Here is a 21225-nt window from a genome sequence, read left to right as displayed (position 1 = left end):
CCGAGTCAGAAAAATAATTTTAAAAGTGCCAACTAGTACACAAATAGGGACGCATGTCATAAGATAACTTTTAAAACACAAACTCTATAAGAAGTTCAAGTTACAGAGAATTCCACCCACTATTTTGGTACTCTCTGGTGGTATTTGGTGCTAAGGATAAACGTGACTCTAATTTTGCCCAGAAGAAAGAGATACAACAGCCCACATCCCTCTGTCTGCTTGATCGTCAGCACAAGAGACCCTGCACGGGACTTGGGGAGAGCTGGTCTCAAAGCTGCAGACTCGAGCTGAAGCAATGCTTTTGAGTTCTGTTTTGATTTCCTCACATGCTAATGATCCCTAAATGATGTTATATTTCATTCCACATTCACAAGGAACCCCATTGCCATGGCAACTGGAATGTGATAGCAGAAGTTTTCTTGTAACTGGGGCTCAGAACGCCGCCTCTCCTCCTTTGTGGAGTGGCAAGGGCTGTGTCCCCACGCAGTGCTCAGGAGGAACCTCCCCCACAAGGGTGCGGGGACTCGGCCAGCAAAATCCACCACGTCTTCCCTCTGCTCTACACACAGTGGCCCCATAAGAATTGTCCTAATAGTGACTTCTGGGGACAGATAAAGCCCCAGAGAACAAAGTCATAACTTTATCTTTGTAAAGTCTGATAGGGAAGGAGAAGGGAACATGGACGATTTTATAATTTTTGTTTGTATGGAAAAAAGGTGTTTTTAAGTTTCCCGTATCAATAACTTTCTGGAAATTTGGGATAAAAGACAAATTGTCATCAGTGGAACTCAAGGTGGCATTATTCTGCCACCGTCTTGGGATAGGGACTGAAGGATGTTGTCCTTTACACCCTCCTTTCTTCCAAGACCCCTCCCAGCAGCCCTCTGTCAATCCGTTTCCTCCTGCTCCCTGTTGGAGCAGCCTCCTTAGGGCTGGCCTCCTTTCCATCCTGTTAAGGCCCCTGCGACCAGCGAACATGTCATTCCTGTTTGCTGGGCACTCCCTATGGGAATGCTAGAGAGGAGAGGCAGGCCAGCCCTCCCGCCCGCCAGGGACTGAAGCTGACCCTGAGCATGAAGCAGTGAAGCCTTCTGCATGGGGTCCAGACCCACAGGGCCAGGTCTGCAGGAGGAGGAGAGCTGGATCCAGGTAGGCATCTCCAGGACAGCAGTAGGACCGGACTCTCAGCGCCGTCCTCACCCACACTCCATCTACCAGCAAGCTACCTGGGACCAGACCTGCTAGGCAGAGCCCTTGTTCCCACCTCTGCATTCCCTTCAGTTTGTGCACCTCTCTGCTCTAAGCCTGAGGCCACGTTGGATTAGAGCAAATGATGACAACCAGGTGTCATTAATAACCAACATTTGTAGTGTGCCAAGCACATGCTAAGTGGTTTCTGTGCAGCATCTCATTTACTTCTCTCCACAGAGCAGGTAGGTATAGCCGATAGCCCCATTTTACAGCTGAAGAAAAGGCCCAGAGAAGTGGAGGGATGCACCCAAGGCCACACAGCTGGGAAGTGGCAGAGCCAGGCTGCAACCCCAGGTCTCCCCAGGAGCTTGCAGGTACTTCTCTCCTCCAGGAGAGCAGCAATGCCACACCGAGCGGTTGGGAATTCACAACATCTGTGAAAAACTCAATGAATCAGAAGGATTCGGTGGATAAATTCAATCAGCATGAAGCAGAACCAAGCCCTCATCTGCTTGCCCCCACCCCTATCCTCTCTGGCTCTCCCCACCTCATCCCTCACCGCGGCAGGTTTTGTGGTGGTTGTCTGTTCCCTTGCATGAAATGAGAAATGCTGTTTGAATAACCGATGGGGAGGGAGGCTGTGCACACTCTGATGCAGAAATAAAAACCTTTAGAAAGATGCAATTTGGAGGATATTGGAAACTGGAGAACAGAACATCAGTCTATAAAATTCAACACGGCCAATAAAGCTGGAGCAACTGGTCAAGCATTTTAGTGCTCACGGTGCTGGGAATCGGCAGGTGTGCAGCTGGGCAGTGCCTTCAGACCAGGGACATTATTCCTGGGCTCATTTTGGCCTCATTTCCATAATGTGCTTCATGATTTCTGAAGCACCTCCACATTAGTGTCATAAGTGCAGCCATGAAAGTGTCCAAGACTATTTCCATCACAGGATAAACTTGACCTTCCAAAGCCCCACCTGCTCTGGGACCCCACTGCCATGGCCTGTGGGCGAGGGTGGGAAAGTGGCCCTTTATAGGGTGCAGTTGGCATGGGTAGAGGCTGTAGGAGTCCAACACACCTGTGCTCCACCACTGAGAATGCCCAACATCCCGGCCGCACCATCCTGGGCCTGGAGCCTGTTGGAGCGAGGCTGGAGCTCTGCCCTCCTCTCTGGGCGCCCAGGCCCCCCACAGGTCGGACCACTTGGAAGCCCTATTCTGTCAGCCCTGCAGGCACTTGGTGGGCTTCATCCCAAGTCTTCTCTTCCTTTCCCTGCCCTACCCCAAAGCAGGTCTCTGGCCTCATACAACCTCAGGTGGGTTCTCCTACCTCCAAAGTCCCCCAGCTCAGGTGAAGTGGGCCTGCTCCCCTCTCTCCACATGCTGCTTCTGGCTTTTCATATTTCCTAATTTACTGATGTGTGGCCAGTTGGTTTCAGCATCACAACTATCTCTACAGGCTGTGGCATGTAGCATTCACGGGGCCGCATCAACACAGGAATTTGGATTCTAACACTCACATCTTCAAGTAGTTGTGAGCCGCTGAGCATCTACTTGGTGCAAGGCACTGTGTCAGGTGCTGAGAATAAAATAGCACGTGAAGAGCTGAAGGCCCGTCCCTGAGGCTCCCAGCAGCCGGTGGGAGCTGACATGCCCTTCTCCTCTGACTCAACCCCAGCACGGAGCATGAACCCTTTCTCCCCAACTCCAAGGACATGTTCTAAAGTCCACGCAGGGCCTTCCTTGTCTTGCTCAGAGGTAATCTGGACAGGCATGGAGGGTCTGAACCGTCAGCGACCGCTCCAGGACAGAGTTTGAGTGCCTGCCATGCTGGGAACCACTGTGCTGGTGTCCATCCGGCCACATTCTATACATATCATGGCCTCCTGATTCATGCAACTCCGTCCCTAGGGCTAAATGTGGTCCCTGTCACCAGCTTGCAAGGGCCTATCCTGCAGGAGAGACCTGGGCAACCCCTTGTGGTCTGGCTCCTGCTGGACAGGTGTTCTGCACCAGCCAGGGCTTGGCTGGGCCTGCCTGGATTCCGCCCTCCAAGGGCGTCCTCTAAGGGCGGGGAGCCTCTGGAGGTGGACACAAACAGAACACGCATCGTGGAAATGCCACTGCTGCCGTTTTGTTAAGGCTCCAGGCTTCCTCTTTCTCTACTGCCTTTACACAGTTAACCTGCAGACTCAGCACCCAGGTCATTTGTCAAATGGCATTCGAAGATCCAACACAAAACCCAAAAGCATAGGGGCAAGAAGCTGTCTCCCTACCTTTAAGGAAACAGTCCTTGCTGTGGACGATGACGATCTTCTTCTCCAGCAGGCACGCAGCACGGTGGAGCTCACAGTGGTTTTCATAAAACCTCCCATCGGAGCCGCACACGGGCATGTAGCTGGGCCTGCACGCCTCCAGGCACCGGCATTCGGGCTCCCCCGTCTCCCTGCTGAGCACACACCTGCTCCCATGGCTGCAGAACTTCTTTCCGCAGGAGGTTGGCAGCCCACTGTGGCCGGAAAGCCCTGCCAGGCACACAAACACAGAGGGTCAGCTGCAAGTCCTTGAGTGCAGGAGTCACATGCTTCCTTGAGCAGAGGCTCCACTCGCCTACGAAGCTGAAGCCTGGGGGCTCAGAGTGCCCAGTGGAGTCCCTGCCCCTCCAACAGGAGGTGAGTGTGGGTGCTAGAGCAGGGCCCTGCTGTGTGGAGCTCAGGTTCATGGCTAGCTCACCCTGCCCATCCTGGGAGGGAGGAGGAAACAGGGAGGCCATATGGAAGTGGCAAACTGCCAAGGGACGCTGCCGGCTGCGAGAAGGGTGTTCCAAGAGTCAGAAGGCTTGGGTCAAGGCTCCCCTAACCACGCCACAGGAGTGTCTGCACACCTCTGGGCGAGACTGATGTGAGGAGGAGTTTTGTGCAGGGGTGGGAGCAGGGTAAGGGGGCCAAGGTGTGGTTCTGGGAGACTTAGAGAGTCACCCTGAGGAATTTCGTCTGATATGTTAGGAACTGGGGAGCCATCATGGAGTTTAGGGAGTAAGTGGAGTAAGGAGAAAGCAGTACTCTATGTGTTCCGGAGGGGAGCTGCCAAGGCAGGAAGGCCACAGGTTTACCCTTTCCTTTGGGGAGAATATGGCTCTCCAGGACACACGTCATCCACAGTGGCACCTGCAGCCTTTCTCCACAGTCCAACGTTTTCTAGCACAAAGCTGCAGCCATGGGCAAGAAGGCTGAGACCCTGGAAATGGCAGCTGCCATGTTACTTCGGGTCTCATACCTGCCATGTTGCTGAGTGTCCGCTGCACCCAACATATTACATGACCTCAGGCCATGGTGCCCAGAGCTCACACACCAGAGCGGGCAGGGCAGCTGGTAGAGTGACTTATTGCTGAAAGGGCACACTTCACTGAAAGGCCATGCGAGCATCTATAACCAACATAACACTCTATCACAGGGGTCCAGAAAGTTGGGTGATTGCCATGCAGCATTAGTGGCAACAGAAAGGAAGTTCAGAATTATAAAAGGACACCAAAATACAAACCATTAAAACACGAATGTAGATTTTACGGCCATTCAAGTCTTTGCTTTTAAGTTTTAATTAAATAGTCTTCAAAATACTCAGGAAGACAGAATGGCCCTGGCACTCAAGACCGAACTCTCAGCCCCAGCTCCTATCCCATGGGATTAAAATGTCTACGGAAAAAAAACCCTTCCTTTGCTTGTTTTTGGTTAAGTCTGCTTTTCATCATTATAGATTTGAAAGGAAAAAAAAATCAGTTATTGGTAGATTAACTGCTTGGTTCAATAACTCATTTAAATTCCTCCAGCCTTGACAAGCTAAGAAATATTGACTTTTTCTTGAATCATAATAAACTGGAAGGTCAGAATACCTCTGAGCAGTGTAAAAGTACAGATCCTAAGTGGGCGTGTGACTCTCTTTTATCCACTTTGCTAATTGTTCGCATGTCACGGTAAAGGCTCGGTGGCATTCATTGGTCCCAGTGCACATCTTCCTGACAGGTGGAGGGAGCCAAAGGCACCTGGCGGTGGGAGGCTCTGGGCTGGAGGCCCTCCGCCCGTGGTGTTTATGGCTGCTTTGCCACAGAGTGTGTTTGATTAGCATGACTCTCCTGAGTGGTTGGAAAATGGGTTACCCTGGAAAGCACTGGCGGCTACCAGAAGAAACTAATACAGCTCTAAAAATATCAGCTTTTGTTTCTTTCCCAAGACAGAGCCAGGACACAAAGCACTGCCATCACATCATGGTTCTAATAAACATCCACACACGATGGGAAGGGCACCCACTAACCACCCCATTTTGAAGAAGCAGCCCGAGTTTCCGAGCCTCTGGTCTCAGTTCCTGCCTCTAGCACTTTGGCTCTGCTGTGCTGCCCACCCAGACTGCCCTCTCCTTCTGCCTGAGCCAGCTCCAACTTGCCCTCAGGGTCCATTTCCTCTGTGAAGTGGTCACTGCCAGCTCACTTCTGAGCGCCTCTCTGAATCTCCCTCCCTGAGCATCTGCCCCAGTCTCTGCCCACTGTCTGGTCTCAGGAAGCCCTGCAGGTGGGGGGCCTTTGTCCTCATGTAGCCCCCGCACACTAAGGCTTTAAGAAACACAACAGTTTTAAAAGCTGATCTCCTTAATTCTGATTTGGTGCTGCTTACGAAAGCCCAGGTTAGAGACTGGGATGGGGAGGGTCACGGGGGCCCTGCGTGCAGTGACCTCTTGAGGGGTGCGTCTCCCCTTGCCTTCTCCAAGGGGGCATTTGGGAAGCGGGAAGGATGCAGGCTTGAAGGAGAGACAGATGTCCATGGAGGTGGGCCTTCTGGGGTTAAAGAGGACTGGAATCTGGAGCGGCAGAGCAGGAAGGGGCTTCAGAGGCCACGAGTCCAGCCTCAGCAGTCAAAGTGAAGCCAGCTCCCTGTGGATGCGGGGAGAGCCCCCTCTACCTGGCTCCTCCTTTGAAGCGCCTGGGGGCCCAGATTGCAGTGGACACCTCTGAAGACAGTGTCCTGCGCTGTGCCTCCAATGCCCACGCTTGATTAGCTTGCAGGTGTGACTGAGGCCTTCCCCACGGGCTGTACTCGAGGGCTCAGTGTTAAGAAAACACTCGTGCCAGCCTGTGCTCATTGAAGTTGTCCAGAACACTCAGGTTCTCTCCGACACAGAAATCGGCTGTCAGCAAATATTTGATCGCTAATTATTTGCAATTAAGACAAAAGTAGCTTTCAAGCCCTGAGGCTGCCCTTCCCAGTCTGTAGACAGCAAGCCTCGCGACAGCTGAGAACGCCTTGCACAGGGGCGGGCCGGAATCCGGGGCCCGGCCGCAGAGACACCGACTGACCGGAGGTTTCCTCATTAAACAAGCCCCTTGTCACCACTTCCTCCTTGTTATTAAAACAGAATGGATTCCCCACTCCTGGCAGGACGGTGATCAAGCAGTAATGGGAAAGGTAACCGAGTGAAGCCGCCAGCAACTGCCGACAGTGTTTATGAGGATGACCACGAGGCACTGAAAAGAGAGAATGGGCTTAATTCATAGCCATAAAGCGAGTCGCTGACCCAGGTTAGAAACTGATCATCTTACCAAACAAGCTGCTTTTCAACGCTAATTAAATTTACTGAATACGGTCAGGAATGGGAACTGTTACATGAAAGTTATGGCCGCAGGAGAAACAAGTCCTCTTGTACAGTGGGTGCTAGAGACTCCCGCTGCGATTCAGAGGAGGATTCCTGATGGGGAGTCACAGATGGGGCTGCTGTCACCTCGGAGAGCAGGTGAAGGTGTGCAGGCTGGCAGGGGCAGGGGGCAAGCCCGTGTGATCCCAGCGGAGGGGTCAGACAGAGACCTGGACAGAGGAAGGGGTCCTTCTTCACTGACCGGAACAGGAAGCCACTGCCTGCTCCACGGAGCACACACAACTGGTTCTTTTGCTTCCAAACTCTGACTCAGTCTCTGTAACTGGCTCAGGGATGGGGCCCTCAATGGCCCCTGAGGAGAAACCCATTAGCTTTCTACCCCAGTCAGCTAACGGCCACAGGCATGTTTGCGAAGGGCAGCCTTTCTGAGAACTTGTCCTCGGCTCGACTGCCAAGAGAACCCCCACCCCCTTGCACGGCCTCGGATGTCTCCACTGCAGGTCACAGTCCGGCCTCCTGCAGGCCTCAGTGCTCCAGCAAAGGACAGGCTGAAGTCCCCACTACCTCACCCACCCGGCCATGAAGCCACTGTGAGATGACAGCTTGGCTCTAAGGTGGCCGCACACTCTGCAGGGCCCCAAATGTGCCAAGAAGAGTGAGACATGGATGCAGAAGGCACGCACAGTGCCAAGAACCAGCCGCCCTGTGCACCGACGGCCTCACTGCCGCCTGCTGTGATGCCCAGCCTGGAATGGCAGTGGTCTCCAGCTTCTGCGGACAGAAGGTACTTGCACAGGAACCAAGTGCCCTTCTGTTGGCAGACACAGCCCTTTAAACATGGATTACATGTTTACTTTCTGTGTAACAATACCAACTCACCAGGGAGCTGCAGCCCGTACCATGGGTCATGTTTTTTAAAGACCTGGAGCTGAGGACTTGCCTCTGGAAGAGTGGTGTGTGTACAGAGGTGTACAGATGTGTGGGGTGTGCCATCCAGGAGCTGGAGGTAACAGTTCCAGTACTTCCCCTACCATCCCAAGAAAACTTATACTCTTAGACATGCCCAAGGTGGTCCGGAGACAAACTGTCTGGTCAACTTCGACTCCCTCATTGCAGAGACCACCCCAAGTACCTTGTATGTGGCTGCAGAATTCGGGTTTGTGTGAGAGCCATGCAGAGACCCAGCTCTGCAGGCTGCGCAGTTTCTATACCCGCCACGGGTGTAACAATGGGCACTTCAGGAGTGCCTGTCTGCCTGCTCTCCATCCACCTGTTCATTCAGTGACTAGTCACAGAGCCCCTCCTATGTGACAGAATTTATTCTAGGTGCTGGGAACACAAAGCAGACTAGGATACTGTCCTCAAAGTACTTCCGTTGCAGTGGAGAAAGCTACACAAGAGTGAACAGGCAAACAAAGACGAAGGTGGGATGTGGGAAATGCTGGGAAGGCGATAAACAGGGAGCTGCACTGACTTGAATCTGGAAGTCAGGGGGGCCTTCCTGAGGTGGTGAGATGTGACCTGAGACCTGAAGGTGAGGAGGCAGAGCCCCAGGGCAGGGGAGAGTGCAGCAGCCTGGGGAGCCCAGTGTGCAGAGCTAGGGGCCTGGCACAGGAAGAGGCCTGGCTCGCAAAGCCCAGCTCCCAGGCAGACCTCCCCAGGCAGACCCAGTCTGCAGGGAGCTCTGACTGCAGAGGCAACGCTGCTGCCTTGCCCCACTGTACCCCTGGGAAAGTGGCGTGACTCTGGTTCTCCAGAAGCCTTTGTCAGCCCCTGGGAACTGAGTGTCAGAGGGAGGTCCCATCACCCCAAGCTCCACTCCTGGCTGAAAGGGCCCCGTCCTCAAACATGCCCTTAGGCCAGAAGGCTCTTGGCACCTCCCAGCCTGCTGGTGGGGAAGAGATTAACCCTCCTGGGCTGTTACCACTGGCCACCTTGGTGGGAACCTCTACACCTTCTGGGGGCCCTGAGTGCTGGGTCCACCTCTGCCCTGTAAAGTCTCATTCACACTCAAGTATCGAGAAGAGACTTGGTAATTCCTCCCAGGGAGAGGTGCATTTCTAGTACCCAGCCAACAGAGGGCAATGCTTACAGAACTGCTATTTACTGAGGCATGCCAAGGGCCAGGTACCATGCTAACACAGAACACATGAGCTCATCTAATCCTTATCACATCCTATGAAGTAGACACACGGGCCTCACTCTCAATGCATTTGTAGCATGTGTATATGCCCATTTTACAGATTAGGAAATATGAGTCAAGAGGTGATTTGCCTATGGCCAGACAGCAGGCAGGTTGTAGGTGGCAGAGCCTAGATTTAAATCAGTCTCTCCCCACATCCCTCAGACTTGGGATCAACTGCTCACCCAGGGATACGGTCTCTGCCTCAAGGAACTCATGCCGGGATGGTCCAGCTGTCCATTGTTGGAGCTTCTCCAACATCAGGATCCTCCAAACATCGGCACACCTGGCCTGTAGGATCTCCACTGCTCACACACCTTGAGAACACGCAGCTCGAAGGCCAATTTAGCAACTTTTCTAAGGGCTGGAGGTTTATAGTGCTGGAGGAGGAAGCCCTGCTTAGATCTTTGAACATTGCAGGCCTTAACCCATTCCTTGTCCTGCCCGAACACCTGGCCAACGACACCCTTCCCTCCATTACCATGTCTCTCAACTTGAGCACCTCCCCGTCCCCCTGCCCTGGCCTTTTTCCCTGAAATTGTTCAGGTGACTGCTGTCCTCTCAGTGACCACAGAGCAAAGGCCTAAGCTGAGGCAACTGTGTGGTTCATGAAAGTGGAATTCTGACCAGCTCTGAAAGACTTGGCGAAATTCTCCAGGTCCCAAAGCTTAACGGAAACATACTGTTGCCCATTACTGGGAGTTAATGTAACTTGTCACGTGTGCTGTCACAGATCCTAAACCCAGGTCTGACAGATTGGCTTCAGAACAAACCACAAAGTCCAAGTCAGAAATGCCTGGAACATAGAGAGGGGAGGAGGACCTCTAACCTGTCGGCAGGCTCTCAATTCTGCTAAGGAGTTTGCACCTAACCAACTTTGTATCCAACCAAAGCACAAACTAGGCTCCCACATATTGTCAGGGGTCCTGGGCAGGGCTTTTGGAATGGTTATTTCCAGTCACAGATGAATACAAGTGCTAAAATATACTTTTCAATATCTTAAAAACATGACTCGCTTTAATTTTTTCTTTAAAAGACAAGTGTTGGAGAAGATGTAGAGAAAAGGGAACCCTTGTACTCAGCTGGTGGGAATGTAAACTGGTGCAGCCACTATGGAAAACAGTATGGAGACTCCTCAGAAAATTAAGAATAGAACTACCATACGATCCAGCTATTCCACTTCTGGGTATTTATCCGAAGAACATGGAAACATGAATGTGTAAAGATGTATGCACCCCTATGTTCATTGCAGAATTATTCACAATAGTCAAGACTTGGAAACAACCTACGCGCCCATCAATGGATGAATAAAGAAGATGTTGAATATATACACAATGGACTACCACTCAGCCGTAAAAAAGATGAAATCTTGCCATTTGCAACAACACGATGGACCTTGAGGGTGTTATGCTAAGCAAATAAATCAGATGAAGAAAGTCAAACACTGTATGATTTCACTCATAAGAGGAAGATAAAACAACAACAAACAAACATATAGATACAGAGATTATTAGATTGGTGGTTACCAGAGGAGAAGGGGGTAGGGAGAAGGGCCGAAGGGGCAAAGGGCACATATATATAGTGACAGATGGTGATTAGACTTTGGGTGGTGAACACAATGTAGTATATACAGAAATTGAAATATAATGATGTACACCTGAAATTTATATAATGTAGAAAACCAATATTACCTCAATAAAAATAAATAAAATGCAAAAAACCCCCAAAAAACCCCAAAACAAAGCCCATGACTCTCATGAGAATATAAAGTGAGCTTACGGTAGAGATTTATTCAACTCATTAATGAGGGACCTGCAGGGCGGAGAGGCTGGTTCAAAGGAGAACTGGAGGGGGCACACAGGTGCTGGAGAAAGAAGGTGGGGTGTGGGGCCAGGTGAGGCGCACAACTGGTTAATGACCACCATAACCTTTGGGGTTATTTTTAGCACCAGAAAGAGTTTGCATCTTTACTGGAAGCACATCTGTAAGTTCACATGTAACTGCATAGTCTGGGCCTTTAGTCAGCAGTAAATAGTGACTTGAACAAAGATGCAACCCCCAGCCCAGATCAGTAAACAACCTTGGGTGGGCCTGTTAAATGACGCTCCAATGTGACACTGGGAGGACTTGCCACCCTCCCTTTGCCTTATTCCCAAGTTTTGGATATTTACCCCAATACCGCAAAGTGCCTACAGTGACAGATGTCACCTGAGCAGGCTGCCAAGGACTTTCATCTTTATCCTCTACCTGGGGCACCTCGTTCCTTTGGTGCTCCCAGCCTCACAAAAAGATCCCAGAAGGGAGGAAATGAGGCCCGAAACCACTGAGCTCAGCTTTGCTGAGACAGACGAGAACTCTCTTGTGGGAAAGGCACCTGGCGGAGCAGAGCGAGCCGAGCTGGAGTCGGCCTGCTGGCCTGGTGGGAGCTGATGACGCAGCACGGCTTCGGCTTCACCGTGGCGAGCGCTGCGTCGGAATGCGTCCTCACAATCTCGGAGCGCCGGCTGGGTTTCAAGAACAGACTGCGTGGTTAAACCTGGATATTGACCCAGACCTGTGATTCTTGCCCTTGTTAGCTGTGTGATCCCAGGCAAGTCCCCTACCCTAATCTAAAAACGAGGATAACAATGGTTTGCTGCTCACAGGATTGTTTCGGGCATTTAACGAGATAATTGATGTAAAGAGTCTAGCACAAAATAAGTGCTCAATTCAGACATTCAGGATTACTGATAGATCCAATAAATGGGACTGAGAGATAAGAAGCCCTGGGGTTTTATGGAGGCAAGTATACACACGCTTGGGCTCGTTCCAGTCTTCAGGAGCCCTGCCTTAACGAAAGGGTGAGCATATTTGTATTGAAAGTATTGACTGGTTTTAAAAGGCAGACTCGAAATAGCACGCTTCAAAAAGATCGCAGGGAAATGCTTCCCTTGCAGTTTCCCTCGCACTGGGGATTTGCTTGACCCAGGTAAACTCTGCCCAGCTTCCAAGATGGGGGAGTCTGAAATCACACATGCTCAGGGCGTAGTGATGAGAACAGACCTGCAGGCCAAACTCTGTCAGCTCCCCCCCCCACCTCAGGGCAGTGTTGGGTGGTCACCAGGGTCCCTGACCCACCAGGAGTGCCCAGAGCTCACTTTCAAAGGCAGCCCACAGCATGGGCCCTGGTGGCCACAGATGTCTCAGGTCCACTCACCAGTCAGGTCCCGGTGCTTCTCTTCCTTCTGGGAGCCCTTTTGCACTGTAATGCCATTTCCCCCTCTACGCTGTGTGACGACAGTGAAGCTACCTGACTCATGATTTCTAGAGCTTTCTCCCTGAGGCTGCCCACAGGCATTCTCTACCTAAAACAGCCTCCCAGGCTATTGGCCTGGAGCTTTTTCTGGCTGCTTGCCAGCACTCAGCACTTGTCACCATGAAAGTGGAGATGCCCTGCCCTCCTTTGTCTTCTCAGACAGAACAGCAGGCCCTGGGGTAGGGCCCTCAGCAGCTGGACTTCACAGTCACTCAGAGCTCCAGGGTGGGCATCCAGGGAAAGGACCAGGTTCTACTTCTTGTGTTCAGAGCCCCGCACAGGGCCTGGCACAGCGTGGGCTGCAGACAATGCCAGGTGAAAGATTGACTCTGATCAAGACACTGCCGATCCCTGAGATTGCTGGCTGGCGATCTGAGTAACCAGAAATCACTGGTGTTAAAGAAACAGACCCGGTGACTCATCAAGCAGCAGAAGGAGCGGAGATGGTGGAAAGCATTGGGTGGGAGACAAAAGACTTGAGTTCTGTCTGGATTCCACCGAAGCAAGTCCCTCTCACACGTGAGCCTCGGTTTCTTTATGGGTAACATGAGGGGGTCGTATAGACATTCCTCGAGATTAAAAAATAACCTCACATCTGTGAATTTAGGGGATATATAAAAGCCTGTGTTCTAACTTGCATGTCTTTTGGCTACAATAAAACTACAATAATCTCTTCTTCTTTTTACCTCTATTTGCCTTGTCAGGTTATCTCAACTGGCTTTTGAAGAGTTATTTCAGAGACCTTCTCAGGAAGAAAAGCTGCAAAAAAATGTGAAGCATGATAGGATTTATTTTTGCCCTTGGTCGAGTTTCTTTTACAAAATGGTTTTGTTTTAGAGCATTTTCTCCAAATACATTCCTATCCCCAAGTTCTTGTTCTTTGCCTAAAGCCTCTTCAGTTTGTATCTGTCTTCATCTCTGTCACCAGATCCCTCATTTTTCCTCCTGGGACCAAGCTCCCTTGTCACTTTCTCTAGCACCTCAGGGCTCCCTGCATTTTCGAGCCGAGGGGGAGAGATGTTGCTGCTCTCGATGGGTCTTCACTCTCTTGCTGGTGCCTCATTAGGTGGGTTCTTTGCTGCTTCTCAACCAACTAACGATTCAAGGCCGTGACACCGTGGGCTGCCTCCAACTGTTTCAGGATTATTTTGGAGACGCTCAGCAGGAGTCCCCACAATGCTCCCGACACTTTGTACTCCAGACTTACGAGCACAGAGGGGATGCTAAATTTTTCTGAGGCCCTTGACCTGCTATCCGAATGCTGCCCCTGGGTTAACACCTTGCCTTGGTAGATCACTTGTCATAGATGTGTCTCACAACCAGAGAGAATAACATGCTCTTCTCCTAGATTATTCTTTTAAAGAAAAGAAATGGAGCTCCATTAAAATATCTAATATTAGCACATAAAAATTTAGCATTTTCCACTTCTCCTCTCAAAGACCTGCCTTTCTCGCTCATGGAATTATCAGCCATAAAAATATGTACTGGATAATACCAAAACAAAGCTTAGTAAGAGTATCAAATAGATATTTTCATTCCGTCTCTTCTAGTCTCAATTCCCATCCTCTGGCTTGCCTGAGCCGAGTAGCTGCCAAGGCCTCTGGCAGGTGGGCTGAAGGGCTCCAGGGAGGCTGGCTTTCTTGGCTGAATGGGTGGGCTGGGTCTGCTCACCCTCCCAGGCGGAGAGCACATGTTGACCAGAGAGTAGCAGGCTTCCTCCAAGTGAGTATTGAGTGTTGCCACAAGGGCCTGACACCTTGTGCACTCCCCCCAGGGGTCCTCAGGGTGAGCCATCCCCTATCAGGCACTGTCTGTGAGACCAGATATTGCCTTAAGGTACTTCAGTGTCTGAACTTGAGCCCCAGGGAGCAGGCAGTGGAAAATAACCATTGACATTAGGGATCCAGCCTCCAGAGAAAGAAGAATGACCAGAATCAGAGCTGCTGGATGAGGAGGATGACGACTTCCACAGACAACAAAATATCAAAACTCCAGGAGAATCAAGTACAAAGAGGGTTTTCAAGAGAATCATGATTTTTGAACCAGAAAGAAAATCAGAGGAATTTAAGGAGAGAATGGTCACACTGAGACTCCAATTAGTGGGTGCCAGGATCAAGAGAGGACATAGCTCAAAGCCCAGAGCGAAAACAGAAATAAAAACTCCTAATGTAGTAGTCATTCCAAATAAACACTTTAAGGAAAAAGGAATAGAGGAAAACTCCTTAAATGTGTCATCTTACACGGCCAACCACTGTTCCAGTTAAAATCAGGAGCCAGACAGGGATACGTGTCATCACCATTTTAATTCAAAAACAAAATATAATAAGACAAGAAAATACAATAATCGGTAAAAATTTGCAAAAGGCAACTGACAACTATCTCTTTTTGCTGATTGTGCACCTGTATACTTAGAAACCAAGAGATTCCAGTGAAAAAATAATAAAATTGTAAGAGAATTATGATGAGGTGGTAGGACAGACAATAAATATGCCAAAATCAATCATTCTTCTCTTCATTAGCAATAAATAATTAGAAATGGCAAAGGGAAAAATACTCCACTCATAATAATGGTAAAAGCCATAAAATATTTATGAATAAATTTAATAAGAAAGCCATAGGACTGATATGAAAAAGACTATAAAATCTTATTGAAGTTCATAAAATAAGATTTGAACAAATGCAAAGACATTTCTTATTCTTGGGTGGGAAGACATTACCATAAATTTACAAATTTAATGCAATCCTTTTGGAATTGGATAAAATGATCTTAAGAAGTTCATTTGGAAGAATAAGTGCCCCCAGATAACCAAGACAAATAAGAAAAAGGATAGTGCAGGAGAATGTGCCTTACCAGATATCAGAAGATCAAACCAGAAGGCTGCTATGATAAAATCAATAAGATATTGACTGAGGATTAGACAAATCAATGACTGTAGATTGGCAATAAAATAGAAGAGAGGATCCAGAAATAAATCCCAGTGTATATGAAAATTCAATGTATGATAAGAGTGAACATTGCATTGGGAAAAAAATCACCATTTGATAAATGATGCTGGGGCAACTAGCTAGCCACCTGGCATAAAATAACATCGGAAGCCTATTTCACACCGCATAAAAATCAAATTCAAATAATTATAAATGTTTAAATAATTCTTATTAAATAATGGGTAGACATAAAAGACTCTTTATGCATTTTGTGGATAGCATCAGCATTACAGTACAATGAACACCTATGTACTCATCTACCCATTTAAAGAAAAAGAACAGTTTCATTAGTTTCAAATTTCTCCATGTTCCCCTCTCCAGTTCAATTCCCTCATTTCCACTCAGAGGTAACTATTATTCTGAATTTTGTGTTTATTATCCTTTTGTTTTTCTTTTATCTCATCTTTGTATTTCTATGCAATATATTGCTTGTTTTGTATGTTTCTGAACTTTGCATAAGTGAAACATATTGTAGGTATTTATCTGATACTTATTTCTTTTACTCTTACTCTGTGTTTTCTTTCATCCACATCTTTGCATCTACCTGTAATTCATTCATTTTCACTTATGGTGTCCATTGTATACACATATTACTACTCATTTATATAGTCTTATCAGGTTGTTTATTGCCTTTTTCTATGGTCCTCTTCTCTCTTTAGTTTCCTTATTCTGGATTGAATACTTCACCTTTCATTGTTTTCTTCTACTCATAAAAATTAAATACAGTCATGTGCTGCATAACGGTGTTTCAGTCAACAACGAACCGTATACACAACGGTGGTCCCCTCAGATTAGCACCACATAGCCCTGGTGCGTAGTGGGTTATACCATCTAGGTTTGTGTAAGTACACTCTGTGGTGTTTGACTAAATCACTAAACATCACATTTCTCAGAACGTTTCCCCATTGTTAAGTGACTCATGACTGTGTACTCTTCTTATTCTTCTACTGTTTACTCCATAAGTTTTAAAATGTATAATTAACCCAAAGTCTAAGGTTAATCACTACTTCTACCCTCAATGTGAATAACCTTAGAACATATGAACTCCAATCACTCCTTTCCTGACATAAATATGACAACAGTATATATTAATTCCATATTTATTCCTCATAATTCCTTCCTATACCTCAAATTCTCTTAGTGACGTGTGTCTATTTTATCTTCATTTTGAAGAGTTGTTTCGCTGTGCAATTCACAGATTTTTCCTCATGACTTGATCAACATTTTATTCCCCTGCTCTTTGGCTTCCACTGTTGTTGAGATGCCAGCTCACAGCCTTCTCACTCCTTTGTAGGTAATCCATCTTTTCTCTTTGGATAATTTTAAAATCTCCTCTTTGGTTTTCTCCAGTTTCTCTATGATGTAAGTATGCATATTTCTTTGCATTTATTCTGCTTGTAATTCATTGGGTTTCCTGGAAGTGAGGATTGTCTTTCATCAGCTTGTGAAAACTCACAGCCATCTTCCTTTAAATATTATCTCTGCTCCATTATCTCTCCCCTTTTTGTTTCCAGGTACTCTGATTAGACTGATGTTACAAGTTCTCATTCTATCTCAATATCTCTTATCTCTTTCACATTTCCCATGTTTGGTGTTTCTGTGCTGCATTCTGTGTAATTTTTTCAATGACATCTTCCAATTCCTGAATTCCTTCTTCAGCTTTTTCTAATCTACTCTTATATTCTCCCACTGAGCTTTTAACTTTGAATTTTTATTTCTAGAAGTTCTATTTAGTCCTTCATATAGATGGTCATTTGTATAATCTCCTGATTTTTAATAATATTTTCAGTCTCTTAAAAATATTACACATAGGAATTCCAAGATGGTGCCGTGAGTAGTCCTCTTTGTCTCTCGCCCTTCGAGTCTACAATTATTTGGACACTTATCGCTTGACAAAGGATATCCAGACAGCATCTCAGGACGTCTGAGACACCCACGCGACTATACATCGGAAGGCGGACGGACTTTCCTCCGGGAGGATGTGGAAATAGGTGAAAACTCTCCGACCCCGACGGGCAGCCTAGTACCCGCAAGCGGCTTTCTTCCAACGGACGCCCCCAGAGGATCCACACACATCTAGGGCAGGAGCGAGAACACAACAGAGGAGCGACGGTGGAAACAGGTGACCAGAACCCTACTTAAACCCCCCGCAATTACTCCTAAACGCAGAGGGAAACTTTGGAGTTGCACACCTGAGCCCGCGGGGAGAGTCTCTCCCCGCCATTGGCGGGGAGACCCGGCCTGGTGCTCGGGGCACCCGGAGGGTCCCAGAGAGAGACACGGAGGGCACGGAGGTCTCCCAGCTGCCGTTGCCCGCCCCGTGGGACTGGGGATTGCCGGAGATCTCGGAGAGGACCGGGGCGGGGGAACTTTCGGGGGCGGGTCCGGCGACCCGGTGGGGGGGTGCCAGGGCTCCGCCAGGCAGCAGACAAGGCTCTCTGTCTGCCGGTAGCGGAGGGGCCACGCTGAGCGCTCAGGGCTCCCGGCAGAGGCCCGGAGAGAAGCCCAGAGGGCGGGGCGACCCCCAGCTGCCGTTGCCCGCCCCGGGGGACTAGGGATTGCCAGAGATCTCGGAGAGGACCGGGGCGGGGGAACTTTCAAAGGCTGGATCGGCGACCCGGAGGGGAAGCGCCGGAGCTCCGCCAGGCAGCAGACGGAACTCTCTGTCTGCCGGTAGCAGAGGGGCCACGCTGAGCACTCAGGGCTCCCGGCAGAGGCCCGGACAGAGGCCCAGAGGGCGGGGTGACCCCCAGCTGCCGTTGCCCGCCCCGTGGGACTAGGGATTGCCGGAGATCTCGGAGAGGACCGGGGCGGGGGAACTTTCAAAGGCGGGTCCGGCGACCCGGTGGAGAAGCGCCGGAGCTCCGCCCGGGCAGCAGACAAAACTCTCTGTCTGCCATTAGCAGAGGGGCCACGCCCAGCATTCAGGGCTCCCGGCAGAGGCTCGGACAGAAGCCCAGAGGGCGGGGCGTCCCCCAGCTGCCGTTGCCCGCCCCGTGGGACTAGGGATTGCCGGAGATCTCGGAGAGGACCGGGGCGGGGGAACTTTCAAAGGCGGGTCCGGCGACCCGGAGGGGAAGCGCCGGAGCTCCGCCAGGCAGCAGACGAGACTCTCTGTCTGCCGGTAGCAGAGGGGCCACGCCCAGCATTCAGGGCTCCCGGCAGAGGCTCGGACAGAGGCCCGGAGGGCGGGGCGTCCCCCAGCTGCCGTTGCCCGCCCCGTGGGACTGGGGATTGCCGGAGATCTCGGAGAGGACCGGGGCGGGGGAACTTTCAAAGGCGGGTCCGGCGACCTGGAGGGGAAGCGCCGGAGCTCCGCCAGGCAGCGGACGGAACTCTCTGTCTGCCGGTAGCAGAGGGGCCACGCTGAGCATTCAGAGCTCCCGGCGGAGGCCCGGAGAGAAGCCCAGAGGGCGGGGCGACCCCCAGCTGCCGTTGCCCACCCGGTGAGGCTAGGGATTGCCGGAGATCTCAGAGAGGACTGGGGCTGGAGAGAGTTCCAGAGACCCAGCTTAGTAGCCTAGGGGGAAACCCTACAGGCTCACAGAAGCCTTAGGGAAAGCCTCTGCACAGCACCAGTAGAAGGCACCCAGCCGCCAGCCACAAGGCTGGAAGACCCCAGGGCAAAAGCAGCATAGCTAGGTGTACTAACCACAGACTGTAGAAGATGCCAATAGCTCTCCTGCGACCCATAGAGGACAAGTGAGATTTGGTGGGTGCCGACAGCAACCGAGCGACAAATAAAAGTGATCCCACCCCTGGCCGCTGGAAAAGCCCATAACACCGTTGCAGACCCCAAGGAGAGAGCGCATCTAGGTGGGCAACAACAGTAGGCACCTGCAGCCTGAAGCCCCCCGTGACGGCCCCCACGGCAGAGGAGGGAATCCAAAGGGCCACTGTGGCTACGAAGAGGGGCCCAGGCCCAGTTAGCAACTACGGACAGGGTTCCTGGTTGGTGAAGTATAAACAGCTGCTCCCCCCACCGCAGCAGCTGAAACAAGTGAAAGGAGCAACTAAACTCTATCTCCATGCGGAGGCACAAATCAACATCATCAAGCAATATGAAAAAATACATTAAATCTCCAGAACAGAAAGAAAGTAACAAATACACAGAAAACAATCCCAAAGAAAATGAGATATATAACCTAAATGATGATGACTTCAAAACAGCCATCATTAAAATACTCACTGAGTTAAGAGAGAATTCTGACCGACAACTCAACGAGTTCAGGAGCTATGTCACAAAAGAGTTTGATACGATAAAGAAGAACCAAACAGAAATACTGGAAATGAAGAACACAATAGAGGAGATTAAGAAAAATCTAGATGCTCTGAACAGTAGGGCCGATAATATGGAGGAAAGAATTAGCAATTTGGAAGATGGCAATATAGAATTGTTGCAGGCAGAGGAGGAGAGAGAAGCAAGACTTAAAAGAAATGAAGAAACTCTCCGAGAATTATCAGACACAATTAGGAGATGCAACGTAAGGATTATAGGTATACCAGAGGGAGAAGAGAAGGAGAAAGGGGCAGAAAACCTATTCAAAGAAATAATGGCTGAGAACTTCCCAAATCTGGTGAGGGAGATGGATCTTCAGGTGACAGAAGCCAATAGATCTCCAAACTTTATCAATGCAAGAAGACCAACTCCACGGCATATAGTAGTGAAGCTAGCAAAAGTCAACGACAAGGAGAAAATATTAAGGACAGCCAGGCAAAAGAAACTAACCTACAAAGGAACCCCCATCAGGCTATCAGCAGATTTCTCAGCAGAAACTTTACAGGCTAGAAGAGAGTGGAATGATATATTCAAAAATCTGAAGGACAAAAACCTACAGCCGAGAATTCTCTACCCAGCGAAAATATCCTTCAAATACGATGGAGAAATAAAAACTTTCCCAGATAAACAAAAATTAAGGGAGTTCATTGCCACAAAACCTCCTCTTCAGGAAATCCTCAGGAAAACCCTCATTCCTGAAAAATCCAAAAAAGGAAAGGGGCTACAAAACCAAGAGCAGAGGAGATAAGTAGAAGGACAACAACAGAGAGTAGCAGCTCTACATCAGAACAGATTAAACCATGGGACGAGAAACAAAGGAAACTGAAGAAAACCGGAAAACAAGACACAAAATGGTAGTGGTAGGCCCCCACGTCTCAATAATCACTCTAAATGTAAACGGATTGAACTCCCCAATCAAAAGACACAGAGTGGCAGGATGGATCAAAGAACAAGATCCAACAATATGCTGCCTCCAGGAAACACACCTCAGCCCCAAAGACAAACACAGACTCAGAGTGAAGGGATGGAGAACAATACTCCAAGCTAATAATGAACAAAAGAAAGCAGGTGTCGCTATACTAATATCAGACAAGGTAGATTTCAAAGCAAAACAGATAAAGAAAGACAAAGAGGGACAGTATATAATGATAAAAGGGACTCTCCACCAAGAAGACATAACACTTATAAATATATACGCACCCAACACAGGAGCACCAAAATTTGTAAAGCAACTCTTAATAGAACTAAAAGAAGACATCAACAACAATACAATAATAGTAGGGGACCTCAACACACCATTAACACCAATGGACAGAACATCCAGACAGAAAATCAACAAGGAAATAATAGAATTAAATGAAAAATTAGACCAGATGGACTTAATAGATATATATAGAACACTTCATCCAAAAACAGCAGGTTACACATTCTTCTCAAGTGCACATGGAACATTCTCAAGGATTGACCATATTTTGGGAACCAAAGCAAACATCAATAAATACAAGAGAGTTGAAATAATATCAAGCATCTTTTCTGATCATAACGCTATTAAACTAGAAATCAACTACAAGAAAAAAGCAGAGAAAGGTGCAAAAATGTGGAGACTAAACAACACGCTTCTCAACAAACAATGGATCATTGAAGAAATTAA

General features: G+C 49.0%; 1 protein-coding gene across 2 annotated transcripts in view; it reads right to left on the bottom strand.

Annotated features, from left to right (window-relative positions):
- FSTL4 (follistatin like 4) overlaps positions 1-21225 on the bottom strand; it is a 408701-nt gene that overhangs the window by 201387 nt on the left and 186089 nt on the right. For both annotated transcript variants that reach the window (XM_070571053.1, XM_070571054.1), the window contains exon 4: positions 3470-3718. In XM_070571053.1, the coding sequence (XP_070427154.1) occupies positions 3470-3718 (249 nt within the window). The remainder of the gene's footprint in view (positions 1-3469; positions 3719-21225) is intronic.

The sequence above is a fragment of the Equus przewalskii genome, chromosome 13 (assembly GCF_037783145.1).
Source record: "Equus przewalskii isolate Varuska chromosome 13, EquPr2, whole genome shotgun sequence".
NCBI classification, from domain to species: Eukaryota; Metazoa; Chordata; class Mammalia; order Perissodactyla; family Equidae; genus Equus; species Equus przewalskii.
Note: the sequence above shows the minus strand (reverse complement) of the source record. Positions and strands in the feature narration are given on the sequence as shown.